A 16064-nucleotide genomic window follows, 5' to 3' on the forward strand; every position below is an offset into this window, starting at 1 on the left:
TTTTTTTTTTAATAATAATAGAAGTTTAAAAATCAAATTTAATTGAATTAGATGTTTAGTAATCAACGGATAAAATATCATCGATTGTCGATTTGAGAGCAAAAGTGTTTGAAAATGAAACATTTCGATAACAATTCTAGACATTTTTAATCAATTAGAAAATATTACAGTATACACAAAAATTTTTCGATGCTTTATTCGAGCCACCCCTCCTAAATAAATTTTCGCAATTGTCATACCTTTTCTCTTTTTATCAAATAGTTACTGTGATCTGAAAACTACTTAATTTAAATAAAAAAAAAAAAAAAAAACAGTTAGTGAATACTTTAAATCTATTTAATAAATAGTTTAAATTTTATTTTTATCAACTTTATTTAATTACCAATACAGCTTATATCAATAACAGGATGCAGCGTTTATTTCTAACACCTAAATTTCAATAATAGATTCGATTACATACCATACACATATTCATTGTTTTATTAACTTTTTTCGACAAAAATAGTTTCTATTTCTTTGTGACAGTAAGCTCTTCGTTCGTGATAAACAACTTTATTTCAAAGTAATTAAAAAATTTTTATGGACTTATTTATCCCGCACGAAAAAATATATATCCCGGCAAAATAATATATATCCGATATATATATTTCCCGGATTCTCGGATATACCTTTTTCCGTGTGGGTAGTCCTAAAAAAAAAAGTTCTTCCTTTTTTTTCTTTTCACTCGGCAACCAATTGAAATAGAGATTGTAACTTTTCAAGATTTTTTTTTTCTTTAATAAGACTTGCTTATTTTAAGAATAGGAATATCGGAATATATATTAAAATTTTTTTCCGAATATGCTCTATTGACCCCTAAGCAATTGAATACTGGTGGCTGTCATGACAAGATATTAAAATAATGTTCATTGCTGTTTTATCAACTAAATTGAATGATTTTAGACACTATGGTTTATTGTAGCTAAAATAGTAAAAGATAACATTAATAAATCGTGGTGGTAAAAAAATTAATATTTGCTTCATTGAATACTTGGAACATCCATTTCTTTTAAAAGCAAAAGCTCGTGAAAAAAAAAATTGTTAAAAAGCATTGGCTATTCAAAATATGATACAACGACTTTTTCTTGAATATTTTTTAAACTTTTGAAAATTTAAAGGATAAATCAATGATTAATTTGAAACTATTCAAATATGGAAAAAAAAGTCCAGAAATAGTTGAAAATCAGATATTTCTGGTCGTATTTTGCACTAAATAGAGTTAAAAAAAAATTATAAAAAAGTTTAGAAATCGTTTTAAAAAAGTCAAAGTTTTTTTTCTTTTATACGAAAGAAGCAAAAGAAATTAATAAAAATAATTTAAATTATAGACATATAGTATAATTCGAATTATCAATGATGTATAAATAAAACAGATAGATATATCCCCAATAATTTTAATCATAGGTTGATATATAAATATAATAATTTATATGATCAATGATATATAATTTTAGAACTGGAAGAGACCGGATTTTTGTTATCTTTTGAAAAATTATGTTTTTTTTAAGTGAACTTTGATAACACGGATGTACTTGCGTCTTACTTAATTACTCTTGTAATTAATAATTGAATTAAGTGTTATCTTTATTTTCTCTAGTGAACATTTAAAGAACCAATCGCCGTCTCTTAGTTTATATTTTTTAATTACTTAAAAAACAAATCTATAACTAGAAGAGTGATGAAATTTTAAAAATTAATCAACTTCTTTTATAATTCAATTTTAATGTTAAAGGTTTGTCTAATTAGACTCAAAAATTATATACATATATATATATATATATATATATATATATATATAAACTTACACATATATTACCCGTCAGATTTAGTATATATATATACATATGTAAATGAACGTTTCATCGACTATTTAAGGAACATTAATATCTTAAACTGAGTTCATTTGAGTATTCGTTGCGACACTGTTCAGATCGATTATAAAAAAAAATATTTTTTACATATTTATAGAACACAGGAAATGACAATTACGTTGAATGTTAACCAGTATACATTTAATATTTGACATTAATTTATAAAAACAACAATCATTTGTTGTTATTCTATAGTGTATTATCGTATTCGATTGTAAAGTTACACAGTACAGTATAAATAGCTAATTAAAATTTTTTAAACTATTTATTAGAAATATGATTTGGGGAAAGAAAACGTTGTTTTCAAAACAAACTTTTGTAATTATTTTTATTGCCATTATTTCTTTAAGCAAAGGAAAGCCTATAAAACCAGGTATAACTCGTTAATGTCTATGGCTTAGTGTTATTATGGTTTTTTTTATTTTAATTGTAATTTTTTTATGCAATACAGCTAAAGTTTCAAATGTTTGCCGTACCCAAGAATGCATTGATACCGGTAAGTATTATTCTCTATTAAATTATAATAATAATAATATATTAAACAATAGATAATAATCTATTCAAATTTACTATACATTTATGTCGTCAAATAAATTCAGATTAGTTCTGAAAATATATTGCACAAAATTAAATGAAAAATGCGTCTTTAGGCAGCAATCAAAGAGATGCATTAAGACAGTCTCAGTTAAATTTTGAGATCGATTAATTTAATGATTTGTTTTTTGAATAACTTGGCTGATCTGAAAAACCAATCACAGTCAAAAAGCAGCCGTATTTTTCAAAGAGATTGAGTAAAATTTAGATTTATTTTATGAATAATACCCAAAGCAATTGATGTTTTAATTATTTTACTACCCCTAGTAGAAATAATCTAGACTTTATTCGATTTCAGACCAGTAACTGGCTAGCGATCCCTGCTAAAAACTAGAAATCCCGCCACTTACAGCTAAGGCGCACACATGGGTCACACTAATATATTTTCTGTACTAGTGTGTATGTGTGTATTAATTTTTTTTCTGTTTAACCTCTATTTTTTAATGTGTACGTTAATATGTAAATAATTTTATGATAAATAATTAATAATATACACATTAAAAAATGGAATCAATGAAAAAAATGAATACAATAAGTGAATTGCGACTATGGGCAATAGAAACAAATATTGCAGATTCTTATTTAGACGAATTATTAAAAACTGGGGAGGGGGAAGTCGAAAAAAGGCATAATTAAAAAGAAAAAATATTATACATTTTTAATAATAAAATTTTAATTATAGTTAATTTTCGAAAGTACGATTTAATGATTACATTTATTTTTAAAATATAATGATGTTGCCGGTTTTATAGTTTAACATTCAGAAATTAAACTTTGATTATTTAAGTCAATGAAAGGCTCAATAAATAAATTTTATAATAATTTTGTTTGTCAATCATTATTTTTATTATAAGTTATAATTTATTTATTTAAATTAATAAATTTTTAATGTCTGTCAATGCGGGTCAATATTTATTATTGATCTATATATATCAATGCTTCAGGTTAGATTTATCTATCGCATATAAATTTTTGGAGTAATTTGGAGAAAGATACATTAATTTGAATCAATTTTTAATTTGTCTGGGTATTTTTCAAAAAATCGTTTTATTTTTCCGAGAAACTGATAATTTTAATAACCTCAAAACCTAAAATTTTAAAGTGACAGTTTTTTCAAAGCCGCCATGTTTCTCTTGGATCTCTTGTAAAACTGGCCAGTTACTTGACAAAAACTCGATATCCCACTGGCCAGTTTCTAGTTTAAGTCTAGTAAAACTGGCCAGTTACTAGACAAAAACTCGATTTCATTTCTACTAGGGACTTTTTATAATCAAGTAAAATTAGACAGTTTGAATAAAATTTCCATATATTTGAAAATCTTAATATTGAATCTATTTCATATCTTACACCTTTCTTTATTTTTCTAAAATATCAGCTGAAAATTTTTATAGAAAAACCCATTGAATTTATGAGATAGAACTGAAAATCAATGTGGCAAAAGAAGGGATCACTGTCTTGTTTCATATTAACGAGATCGAGGGTTCAAATTTTCGGCAGCTTTTTTTTCAGTATAAATTGGGTATAGACTACAGTTAATCTATTTCAGACATATAGATAGATAGATAGATAAATAAGTTTTATTTGATCTTGGAGTCAAGACTCCCTCAAGACCATCAATTTTACATTAATTTAATTTTTAGTATACATTAGATACAGTGCTTAAAGTAGTGAAAATATAACAGTAATCATATTAAATAATTTTCTCAGACAATAGTTATTAGTTGATATATATATACTAACAATATCGTCATTATTTGGGTATAATATGAATATATTTGAGATATAAACGAATTTTTTAGGGAATTCTAAAATTCACTCTAACACTTTATAAGATTGACAATAATTTATTTCTTAGTATGTATGTTAAATAATTGTTGTTATAGCATCAAAAGTTATCAAATACATGGATCCCACAGTTAATCCGTGTGATAATTTTTATAAATTTACATGCGGTAATTTTATTAATACTACCAAGATTCCTGATGACAAGGATTCAGTGGATATTTTCAGTACTATCACTGAGCAAGTGCACGAACAATTGAAATCAATTGTAGAAAGTGATATTTCTCAAAATCTGTCGAGGCCTTTCAGGCTTATCAATACTATGTACAACATCTGCATGAATCAATGTCAGTACATTTAATTGTTAATTACTTATTTGAATTTCATAGACCGCATTGATCATTGCTTGTAAAATTAATGAAGTAAATGTAATCAATACTTACAGCTGCTATTGAAAAAGACGGACTGTCTCCTTTGCTAAGTAAATTAAATAAATTAGGTGGATGGCCCGTTTTACAAGGAAATAAATGGAACGAAGATACTTTCAACTGGACCAATTCTCTATATTTATTAAGAGATATGGGGTACTCTGTAGAATATCTTTTTGGTTTTGAAATCGAAAGTGATTACAAAAATAATACTAGAAAAATTATTAATGTGAGTCAATAATATTAAGTCTTTAATCCCTCATCTGTTTATATCCTGGTAGAAATAATTATTTATATACAGTCTAAATTAGATACTGTAATTTAAGATTTTCTAATGGTTTTTTTATTATTGCAGATAAATTTACCTGAATTGGCATTTGATAGTGAATTATTATCAAGTGAACTAGAGAATAAACTAATCAACGAATATAAAAAATATATGATAAATATTGCAGTTCTTCTTGGGGCTAAACGTCAGTACGCTGCACATGAACTCAAGAAAGCACTTTTGTTTGAAATGAAATTAGCTAATGTAAGATTATTTTAAAAATACAATTATTTAAAAAGAGTACTGTCCGATAAATCACTCCGAATTCAGTTCACTAACCTTTCGTTACTCGCGCTACGAGCGTGACGCCGCCTTTTTGACTAAAATTGCAATAAAAGTTACTGTATGGATATTTGTGACTTCATACTTAACCAATTTTCTCTTTAAAATCTATATTTTTTTGTTATATATGTGTATAATTAATAATTATACATTTTAAATATAAAAGAAGTATATTTATGTCTAACAAGAATATAAAAATCGGCACAGTTCTCATTATGCGAGTTAAATCGTCGATTCAATTTTTGTAACCACGTTGCCAAACTTACTGTTGTTATTGTAAGAAATAATTCATTATAGCAGTACGATTTGGCAACGTCGCATTTCATTTAACATGGGCGGTACAGTGCTCGCCGCGCGATGAAAATCGTCAAGCAAATGGACGCGAGTAACGAAATGATTTTTAAAACTCCGGAACAAGTGACGGAATAACTTCGAAGAGAAAAGTAAGGTCCATATTCACCCCAAATTTTTTACAGTGTAGACGATTATTATCGGACAAATCTTAATATTTCGAATCATAAAAATAATGAAATTATAATTTCAGATTAGTTTGCAGAATGAAAAAGCAGCATCTAAACGTTTTGAACTAATGACTGTAGCTGAATTAGAAAAAAATTATCCCAGTATTCCTTGGTTAGAATACTTTAACAAAATTCTTGAACCTCATGTGATTTTAGATAAAAATGAAGAAGTATGTGTACATTTTCCAAACGTCATATCAGATTTTGAAAAACTTATGAAGGAAACTTCAAAACGAACTCAAGCTAATTACATAATATGGAGAGTTATTGTGGATTCGGTGCCGTATTTGAATAATGAAATTCGCGAAAAACAATTTGATTTTTTGACAGCAATAACTGGTCTTACAGAAAGGGTACCCAGATCAAATGAATGCTTAAGCATAATTTCGAGTAAAATGTCTCTTATTATTAGCGCTCTGTATGTAAGAAAATATTTTTACAAAGACGCTAAAAATAATACCATTGAAATGGTTAATAATATAAAGAATCAGTTGAAAAAAACTTTGAAAACAGTAAATAACAATTTATATATTCATGTCCACTATAATTTGAAAACTAGTTCGAGTAATTAACATGCAGTGTTACTATTATAGGTTGACTGGATGGATGAACGCACAAGAAAACACGCTTTAGCTAAAGCCGATGCTATGATAAGTCATATTGGATACGCAGATGAGCTTTTATATGATGAAAAATTGGAAAAAATTTTCAAAAATTTTCAGCTCAATTATACTGATTCGTACTTGCAAGCAATATTGAATTTAAAATTACACAAAACTGATACTGTTCTTAGACAATTTCGAATACCAATTAATAAAAATGATTGGATGACTTACGTTGATCCAATAGATGTTGATGCATATTATTTGGCCTTTCAAAATATCATTCGTAAGAATAATTCATAATTAACAAATTAATTTAAATAATTATTACAGATGGATAAAAATTTTTATACCGGGTCAAAAAAAAATTAATTTTGACTGCTATAATTTTTTTGACTTGCACCTGACTTATAGTTAACAACTTACACTTACTTTTTTAACTTCATATAACTTTTGTAACTTAAAAATTTAAGTCAACTAAGTCAAATTAAAGTCGCTTTGACTCGATTGACGTAAATCGGTACTAAGTATGATGAAGTCGAACATCTTACAGTGTGTTTTTAATTTACAGTCGAGTACCCTTCATAAGCCTCTTTCCTTCAATCGGGAGCTAATGAGTCCAAACAGCTTCCCCTACTTAACCACTCTAAAGAGTTTCGTACTAGAGAACCCGTTATAAGCCGCCGTTAAAATTGTCTAAATTATAAACTAACAATAGGAAAGAATATCCAAATTAATGATGGAAATTTACTATCTATGTTTCGCGGATAATAATTTAATCATTATTAAGTAAAATATAATTTATTATTCATAATTGTCAATTACATACAAAGCTTCTGTTACAATTTAAAAGTTTTATTGAGCATTAAGTTGGTCAATAAAATTATTATTTTTATTATTACTGTAATCAATACCGTTATCATTATAATTTTTGCATTCAAATAATTATTAGTGTAAAAAGATAAGTATTTATTTTAGCGCTATAAGCACCAGGAAAATCGGGATAGTCGCGTATGTAACAAAATGTAAATATGACGTTTAAAATGAAATAAAATACAACAGTCTTATAAGGGGTAGTCGAGAACAAAACTAAACGCACGGTGGTGGGAAGACTGAAATTTCAAGAAAAATTCCCCCTACGTCCCCTAGACCAGGCTTATGACGAGTAGTCGACTATATTAAAAAAAGACCGTAAATTTGACTTATTTCGTTTTCAATTTTTAAAATTACGCCAAAATCAAGTTAATTTTTTGACCCAGGTATTTGTTTTTTAGAAATTCCCGCTGCTATTCTTCAAGGTGATTTTTACAATAAAAACCGCCCACGATACATGAATTATGGTGCAATCGGTTGTTTAATTGGCCACGAAGTAACACGTGGTTTTGATACTACAGGAAAGTTGTTTGATAAAAACGGCAATATGGTTGATTGGTGGGAACCATCAACGAATGAAAAATATATAGAGAAATCGCGATGTTTCATCGATCAATATAACAATTATATAGTCAAAGAAGTTGAAAAAAACGTAACATTTAATAAATAAACGTTTCATAATTAAAAAATTTCATCTCTTGAAATATTTCTTACTGTGATTCTGTTATATTTTACAGATAAGTGGATTAACGACTCTTAATGGAAATATTGCTGACAATGGAGGGATAAAAATAGCTTATCTAAGTTATAAAACTTGGGCGAAATCGCAGAAATCAGAACCACGACTTCCGGGACTTGAACGATTCTCGCCGAATCAAATGTTTTGGATTAGTCTTGGACAAATGTGGTGCTCTATACAACGACCTGAAGCTTTGAATGCTTGGTTACTTATAGATGATCATAGTCCAGGAGAATTCCGGGTACTAGGATCATTATCAAATATGAAAGAGTTTTCAGATGATTTTAAATGCCCCCTGGGTTCTCCAATGAATCCAAAAAATAAATGCGCTGTATGGTAATTTTTTGGCAAAGAAAAAAAATATTTATGACATAGGTTTATAGTGTAAATTTTATCAATACTAATTTTTTTTTATAAATATATCCAAATTATTAAGATAAAAGACCCAACTATAAATATAAGACCTACAAATTATGAAGTTATCGGTTACTAGTCCTTCATCGGATATTCAGTATTAATTTTCAGATGACTTTAAATGCCCACTGGGTTTTCTAATTAATCCGGAAAATAAATGCGCAGTATGGTAATTTTGCCGAAAAAAAAAAATATATTTATGATGTACATTTATGATATGAATTTTATTAATTCAAAATTTTATATGTTAATACATTCACACTATTATAAAAAAAATTTTGTAATGTGCACCTATTGACTTTTATAACGTATCATTGAATTATTAAAATAGTTTATAAGTATAAAAATTTAACATTTTTAAATGATTATAAATTTTTTCTAAAAATAATAATAATAAATCCAAGAAAATAAGTGTGTCATTTAATATCTTATCGATTGAAATACTGTATGTAAGTGTGTGTGTGTGTGTGTCCAGTAATAATTTGATTTTCTTCGAAGTGTGCAATTAGTTTTAAAATATTTTATTGGATTTACAATAAACGATAAGTTTGTATAGATAAAAACATACATATACATATATATGTATATTGATATAATCTTTCAAATAATTTTAAATCACAAAAAAAAAAACGTTTAAAAATTAATTACCCAGTTTTAAGAACAATAAAATTATCGTTTCACACGTACACAATTTAAGTTTATTTTAAAATACATGTTCTAGCGACACAGATCTTACATATATGTTGTAAAAATACTTATTCGTAGTTCAACTGGAAGTTAGAAGTGTATTTTCCGTTAGTTCTTCACCGACTTTGTGCTTGAAACATTCTTAAAACTTAGCGTATCTATAATACGGTAGTTCAAGCAATAAAACATAGCATGTCGCTAAATATCATCAAGTAAGTTTAAATAAAAAAATTGATTACATCATTATCATTAATAATGGCATAGTCAAGTTCAATGAGTATGACAATATAATTATTTATTAAAATAAAATTAACTTTTTTTTCGGTAACGTGATTAGACGAAGAAGTCGATCGTATACGGAACAAAGACTTTTGATATTTTTTATCACTATAATTTCGTCATGTTACGGATTACCTACAGAAACAGGTATTTTTTTGTGGCATGAACAATACTTATTTGTTATTAATTCTATGAAAAATATTATAATTTCTGCTATACGTTATCAATTTACTATTTAAATTTGTCGTTAAAATTTCAGTTGATATTTGTCGTACTCCAGAATGTGTTGATACCGGTAAGTTTTATTAACTTTAAGTAAAAAACTTATTTATTTAGTAATTAAAATCTATATTACAGTAATTTATCAGCCAATTATCTTTCAATTGATCCTCTTTTTTTCCATTTTTATTAAACAAAAATCATAGTTTTTTATATATTTTTAAGAAATGACTATTGTTAATTTCTTCATTCAAGAGAAATAATTAATTCATAAATAAAAAATTGAATAATTTTTTTACCTTGGATTTGTAGCTGGTAAAGTACCGTAAGTAATTAATATTTATGTATTATAGCATCAAGAATTCTCAAATACATGAATTCGAGTGTTAATCCATGTGACAACTTTTATAAGTTTACGTGTGGTAATTTTGTTAAGAAAACTCATATCCCTGATGACAAGGACAAACTAGATATTTTCGGTACTCTGAACGATCAGGTTCAAGAACAGTTGAAAAAAATAGTAGAGGAAAATGTTTCGGCAAATACATCTAAGTTACAAAGACTTGTCAAAACTTTTTATGATATTTGCATGAATGAAAGTTAGTATTTAATGACACATACGTTGATTATATGAAAAATTTTCCATATTCTAATAAAATAAATTCTTACAGCTGCAATTAAAGAAAATGGGTTGAGTCCTTTGTTAAGTAAATTAAATAAATTAGGGGGCTGGCCAGTGTTAGAAGGGCAGAAATGGAAAGAAGATGATTTTCACTGGACAAACTCCATCTACACGTTACGGGAGATGGGATACTCGTTTAATTATCTTTTCAGTTTTGCAATGGATACTGATCTTAGGAATAATACAAAAAAAGTCTTAACAGTGAGCTTTACATATTTTAAATTTCAAAAAACCTTTGGTAAATTTTAAAGGTTATTTTTTTTTATTATTTATTGTAGCTAAAATTGCCTCCTTTGGGAGTAAGTCCTCCGTTTTTATCAAAAGGGTTGGAAAATCAATTAGTAAAAGATTATAAAAAATATAGTGTTGATGTTGCGGTTCTTCTTGGAGCTGATCGTGAGTCCGCTGAAAGAGAGTTGACTGAATCACTTTTGTTCGAAATAAAATTAGCTAATGTATTGGAGCTCAAGTATTCTTATAAATATCAAATATAAGGGACAGTTAACGGCTATCACTGACCATTTTTTTATTTTTATGGTTTCTATGTTTCAACGAAAGTTCAGATAATCGACGTTTAAATTTTATCGGTAATCGAGGTATCCAAATATGAATTTCAAATTTTAATGGTAGATAATTCGTAAAAGTCAAAAAATTATCTTTTCTACTTCAAATTTGCTTTCAGAAAAAAAAAAAAATTCAAAATTATTTATATGGATTTTTTTACAAAAGAAAGTTTGAAAATCACTTTTTTATCGAAGTTTGAATCTCTTTTTTTTTAGATTCCATGAAGTAATATATTCATTTATGAAAAACAAAACATAATCTAAATGTTTACGGTCAAATAAAAAATTATTTGAAATATTCTAAAGAAATTAATGATTATAAATTTTTGTAAAAAAATAATTTGTATAAATTTCAACTTTAAACGACTAAAAATACATGAGAACAATTTTAAATACATTTTTTTTTTTTCGACTTAAAAATCTCGGAGATGTTTGAGTTTTTTAAAATTTTTGACTTTGAAATATCGTTAAAAATTTATGCAACAGCAACTTTAAATACTCATTAAAACGTATCACAAAAATTAAAAATGGTCCGTGTAACGACTTCCCTAATTTAGTGTGGAATGCTCCATAATTAATATGACTACATACATACGTTTCAGATGAGCTTACATGAAATAAATAATTTCAACTTCTCTAAAAATTATAATCCAATATCCATAGCTGAATTGGAAAAAAAACATCCAAGTATCCCTTGGTTGGAATACATTAACAAACTTCTTAAGCCTTCTGTCACTGTAGACAAAAATGAAACAATAATTTTATTCACTCCTTACTTTATATCAGAATTTGAAAATCTTATCAACACAACTTCAAAACGAACTCAAGCTAATTACATATCATGGAGAGTTATCGTTGATTCGGTATTTTATTTGAATGACGAAATTCGCAAGCCTCAAGTAGATTTTATGACAGCCATTTTGGGTCGTTCAAAAAAAGAACTCAGATCAAAAGAATGTTTGGACAATATCTCAGCCTACCTGTCTCTGGTTATTGGTTCTCTGTATGTTAAAAAATATTTTAATGAAGAAGTTAAAAATAATACTGCGGAAATTGTTAATAATATTGAAAACCAATTGAAACTGACTTTACAAACAGTAAGTATTTCTCTGGACAAAATAAAATTTGACTTCAATTACTAATTGATTATTAATGACCTATACAATTATTATAGGTTGATTGGATGGATAATAAAACTCGTAAGCATGCATTAGATAAAGTAAATGCTATAGTAAATCATATCGCTTATAACGATGGATTGTTTGATGATAATAAATTTGAGGAACTTTATAAAAATTTGGAACTACGTGCCAATGATTCTTATTTGAATACAATATTAAATATAAAATTGCATGCATATGAAATTAATTTTAAGCGTTACAGAATTCCATTTGATAAAAATAGCTGGGAGTTATACATGAATCCCACTGTTGTTAATGCATTTTACTTACATCAGCAAAATATAATTCGTATGTGATATGTATATATAATCTTTGATCAATAATCATTGTTTTTTATTATAAAGAACTGTACTTCGATAGTGATATTATTATATTATTTTCAGGATTTTCTGCTGCTATTCTCCAAGGTGCTTTTTTTAACATCAATCGTCCGCGATATATAAATTATGGATCAATTGGTTTTTTAATCGGCCACGAAATCACTCATGGTTTTGATTCAGTCGGAATGAATTTTAATAAAGATGGTAATTTTGAAAATTGGTGGGATCCGGTAACGAATTCAGAATTTTGGAAAAAAGCTACGTGTTTGAAGGATCAATATGACAATTATACTGTTGAAGATGTCGGAACGAATGTGGGACTAGAATTTTTTTAATTAACAAAAAAACTTTCAGTTTGTTGTATGAAATTTTTACGTTTGTTGAATTTCTATTATTTTTTTAGATTAATGGAGTGAAAACTATTTCTGAAAATATTGCTGACAATGGAGGTGTCAAAATGGCTTATTTGGCTTACAGAAATTTGACGGAATCAAGTAAACCAGAACCTCGGCTTCCTGGACTTGATCATTTTACACCGAAACAAATGTTCTGGGTTAGTGCAGGTCATACTTGGTGTACTGTACAACGTCCTGAGGCTATAAAAATACTATTAATCGGAGACAGTCACAGCCCAGCTGAATTTCGAATAGTAGGATCGTTATCAAACATGAAAGAATTTTCAGATGACTTCAAATGCCCACTGGGTTCTCCAATGAATCCAAAAAATAAATGCGCTCTGTGGTAGTTTTTAGTTATAGAGTATTTATTTAATACAAATATGGTTTTAACATTTTTTTTTAATAAAAATGACATGTATTATATTTGAATAAAGACTTACTTCTGAAATAATAAAAGTAAAATGTTTATGTTCTTATGTTTGGTATCAGACTGTAAAAAAATGGTGTAAGTCTACTCTACTCCGGTGTTAAATTAAGCTCCATAAACGGTGTTAAAATAATATCGGTAATTAAATTTTTTTTAAATATTTTTCTATTATATTTGCCGCGATTTTATTTTAACGTAAGATTTTTAGTTTTCTCTAATTTCTAATAATTTTTTTTTAAAATATTCAAATTTACCGCGTAAGTAATGAGAATAATTAATAAATTATTGATAAAAATAAAAATATCAAGTTTATTTTATACTCTAATTAATATAATTATTGATATTTCTAAATTTTAATTTAATTGTTAAATTTCAATTTTGAAATTTCGCGCCACGTTGGCGCTACTGCGCGTCACTATATACAACGTTCAAATTTTTGCTAAAGTGGGGAGGGTCGAATAAATCGTAAAATCGATTATTTTGTATCAGCTGGCGGTTCAATAGCGGCAGTCAGTATCATCTACAATGGCAGTAATAGTCCAGATCCTTTTTTACGTTTAAATTAAAACACATTATTGCAGTTAAATCGTGTAAAATTGTTCAGTGATCATAAAATTTATCTTTTGTTAATTAAATTTTGCGAAGTGTCTATGGTGTAGTTAAGTGGCGAGTGTTCAATGCTAGTGTAAAGTATTGCTGATAGCTGATGCTGATATCTTCAAAGTTCCTGAGCCAAATCATCTGGCATCGTCTGGTGGGAAATAGCAGTTAAGTGACGTTTTTTAGCTGCAATACACTTGGAGCAATTTAAATTAAATCTCCAAGTGTATTAGGATACCCTTCTGCATATTATTTCCCCACCAAGGTTTGTTCAAACACTCAAGTGTTTTTTTTTAATATTTTAAATATTTTTCTATCATTCTGCCGCCATTTTATTTTGACGCACGATTTTTAGTTTTTTCCAATTTCTAATAATTTATTCTTCAAATATTTAAATTTACCGAGTAAGTAATGAGAATAATTAATAAATTATTGATGAAAATAAAAAATTTCGAGTATATTTTTCAGTCTGGGTACATTCAGAAATGCTCTAACTCTAGCCCCGTATCGAAATTCGAATTGTATTTCAAGTACAAAAAAAAATTTCATTATTTAATAAATTAACAATACGACAGATTCATCAGTATAGAGAAATTACTGATCTTGTGCTGATCAACTTTTTGCAGTCAACTTGACATCTTATTTCGATTGTAAATTCTGTATTATCAACCTCGACATAAAAATCGCGGCACATTCCGGAAAAAACAGTTCAAGTCAGCACGTGGAAGCACAAAAACACAAGTGACATTTAAATAAATAACTGTTTAATTATTTATTTTTTATAAACTATTAATATAAACTATTAATATATTTAAGAAATAGATATAATTATTTATAATTTAAAATAATGGTTAAAAAACGTTCAAGAGAAAGTGAATACGATGATAGTGAACATAACCTCGTGGAAAAACGTTTAAAAGATAGTACTCCAGTTAATTTTGATAAACGTTTAATAATTATTTTAGAAAATGCGCAATTAGAAACAGCAAAGGTAATTAATGCAATTATTTATAAATATTGATTTTAAAATGATTCTCAAGTAAGTAGACATTTAAAAATTATCGTATTTTTTTTTCAATAAATCAATAACAAAAAAGAAAAAAATAATAGAAAATGCACATGTAGAAAATTTAAAAAACTATGAATGCAATTTTTTCAAATATTTTTTTTTTTTTTATGATGTGTCGTTTTTAAATAAATCTGAAAATTATGAGACGTTAACTAACTTCAGTATCATATTTTCAAACTAAAGTATTTTGATTTTTTTAGGTTGCCAAAAAATTTGAATTGTTACATTCAAAACATGAGATTTCGCTTTTAAAAAAATATAACCGTGAACGTGAGACAACTAAACCGGAAATAGTACACCAATGTCTACTGATGTTATTAGACAGCCCTTTAAATCGGCAAGGATTTTTACAAGTGTATATACATACTGATAAAAATGTTTTGATTGAAGTGAATCCCGGAACCAGGATACCGAGAACATTTAAACGTTTCGCTGGAGTAATGGGTAAGAATATTTTTTTTTTATGACACTGAAGTGAGCCAAAATGTAGCTGACAATTAATTTAAGAAAATTTGAAAATAAATGAACAAAACGTAAATCGAATAAATTTAAAAAAAATGCATGTATACAAAATTTAAAAATGAGTATGTGCATTTAAAAAAATTTTTTTTTTAATTGTAAAAATAAATTAAAAAATTGTCTACTAAATTCAGAATCCGCTTTTTTTTCTAAAAAGTTACTGAATTGGATCTTAATAAATTTTTTATTATCAATTTCCAGCGCAACTGCTTCATAGTAATAAAGTACGAGCAGCAGGCCAGTCAGTAGATTTGCTGAAAGTCATAAAAAATCCCGTGACTGATTATTTGCCAGCTAATTGTAAAAAAATATTAATGTCTTGTCGCGCAAGTACATTTAAATATCCCGAGGAACTTGTACCTGATGAAGAACCAGTAGCTATCGTCGTTGGTGCGATAGATCAAGGACAAGTGAAAACTGATTACACAGACTCTACAATCGCTATCAATGATTATTCATCATCTGGAGCGTATATTTGTGCTAGTTTATGTTCTGCGTTTGCAAGGAAGTGGATGTAAAATAAAAATTATTAATTAATTATTTAATAAATATATGAATTTCTAATAATTATAAATATTATCTACACCGAGAAGTGGGTATGACTATTATTTTTTTTTTAATTACGCTTCAATGCATTGAAGCATAAG

General features: G+C 27.1%; 3 protein-coding genes across 3 annotated transcripts; all 3 read left to right on the forward strand.

Moving 5' to 3' along the window:
• The first annotated feature begins 1972 nt into the window (after positions 1-1972).
• Positions 1973-8965, forward strand: LOC103574454 (neprilysin-2). Its single transcript, XM_008553901.2, has 9 exons — positions 1973-2283; positions 2362-2406; positions 4388-4633; positions 4732-4943; positions 5070-5246; positions 5869-6357; positions 6439-6733; positions 7722-7972; positions 8058-8965. Exons 1-9 carry the CDS (start codon positions 2187-2189, stop codon positions 8397-8399), a joined length of 2154 nt encoding a protein of 717 aa, XP_008552123.1. The 5' UTR covers positions 1973-2186; the 3' UTR covers positions 8400-8965.
• Positions 8966-9165: 200 nt separating this feature from the next.
• On the forward strand, positions 9166-13256 carry LOC103574455 (neprilysin-2). The gene is made up of 10 exons (XM_008553902.2): positions 9166-9372; positions 9498-9586; positions 9699-9734; positions 10012-10257; positions 10330-10541; positions 10619-10795; positions 11506-12000; positions 12078-12372; positions 12468-12718; positions 12808-13256. The coding sequence occupies exons 1-10, from the start codon at positions 9353-9355 to the stop codon at positions 13147-13149; spliced, it is 2163 nt and encodes a 720-aa protein (XP_008552124.1). The 5' UTR covers positions 9166-9352; the 3' UTR covers positions 13150-13256.
• Positions 13257-14522: 1266 nt separating this feature from the next.
• Positions 14523-15996, forward strand: LOC103574456 (ribosomal RNA small subunit methyltransferase NEP1). The gene is made up of 3 exons (XM_008553903.1): positions 14523-14820; positions 15099-15342; positions 15619-15996. The coding sequence occupies exons 1-3, from the start codon at positions 14677-14679 to the stop codon at positions 15933-15935; spliced, it is 705 nt and encodes a 234-aa protein (XP_008552125.1). The 5' UTR covers positions 14523-14676; the 3' UTR covers positions 15936-15996.
• Positions 15997-16064: the final 68 nt, after the last annotated feature.

Source organism: Microplitis demolitor, chromosome 5 (genome assembly GCF_026212275.2).
Source record: "Microplitis demolitor isolate Queensland-Clemson2020A chromosome 5, iyMicDemo2.1a, whole genome shotgun sequence".
NCBI lineage: Eukaryota > Metazoa > Arthropoda > Insecta > Hymenoptera > Braconidae > Microplitis > Microplitis demolitor.

Excerpts from the sequence above, each read along its gene's own strand:
- LOC103574454 (XM_008553901.2), top strand. The coding sequence starts at position 2,187 with ATGATTTGGGGAAAGAAAACGTTGTTTTCAAAACAAACTTTTGTAATT. Across the intron at positions 4,634-4,731 it reads CAACATCTGCATGAATCAAT|CTGCTATTGAAAAAGACGGA; the intron begins GTCAGTACATTT and ends CAATACTTACAG. Across the intron at positions 6,358-6,438 it reads TGAAAAAAACTTTGAAAACA|GTTGACTGGATGGATGAACG; the intron begins GTAAATAACAAT and ends TTACTATTATAG.
- LOC103574455 (XM_008553902.2), top strand. The coding sequence starts at position 9,353 with ATGTCGCTAAATATCATCAA. Across the intron at positions 10,542-10,618 it reads ATACAAAAAAAGTCTTAACA|CTAAAATTGCCTCCTTTGGG; the intron begins GTGAGCTTTACA and ends TATTTATTGTAG. Across the intron at positions 10,796-11,505 it reads TCGAAATAAAATTAGCTAAT|ATGAGCTTACATGAAATAAA; the intron begins GTATTGGAGCTC and ends CATACGTTTCAG.
- LOC103574456 (XM_008553903.1), top strand. The coding sequence starts at position 14,677 with ATGGTTAAAAAACGTTCAAGAGAAAGTGAATACGATGATAGTGAACAT. Across the intron at positions 14,821-15,098 it reads CGCAATTAGAAACAGCAAAG|GTTGCCAAAAAATTTGAATT; the intron begins GTAATTAATGCA and ends TGATTTTTTTAG. Across the intron at positions 15,343-15,618 it reads ACGTTTCGCTGGAGTAATGG|CGCAACTGCTTCATAGTAAT; the intron begins GTAAGAATATTT and ends ATCAATTTCCAG.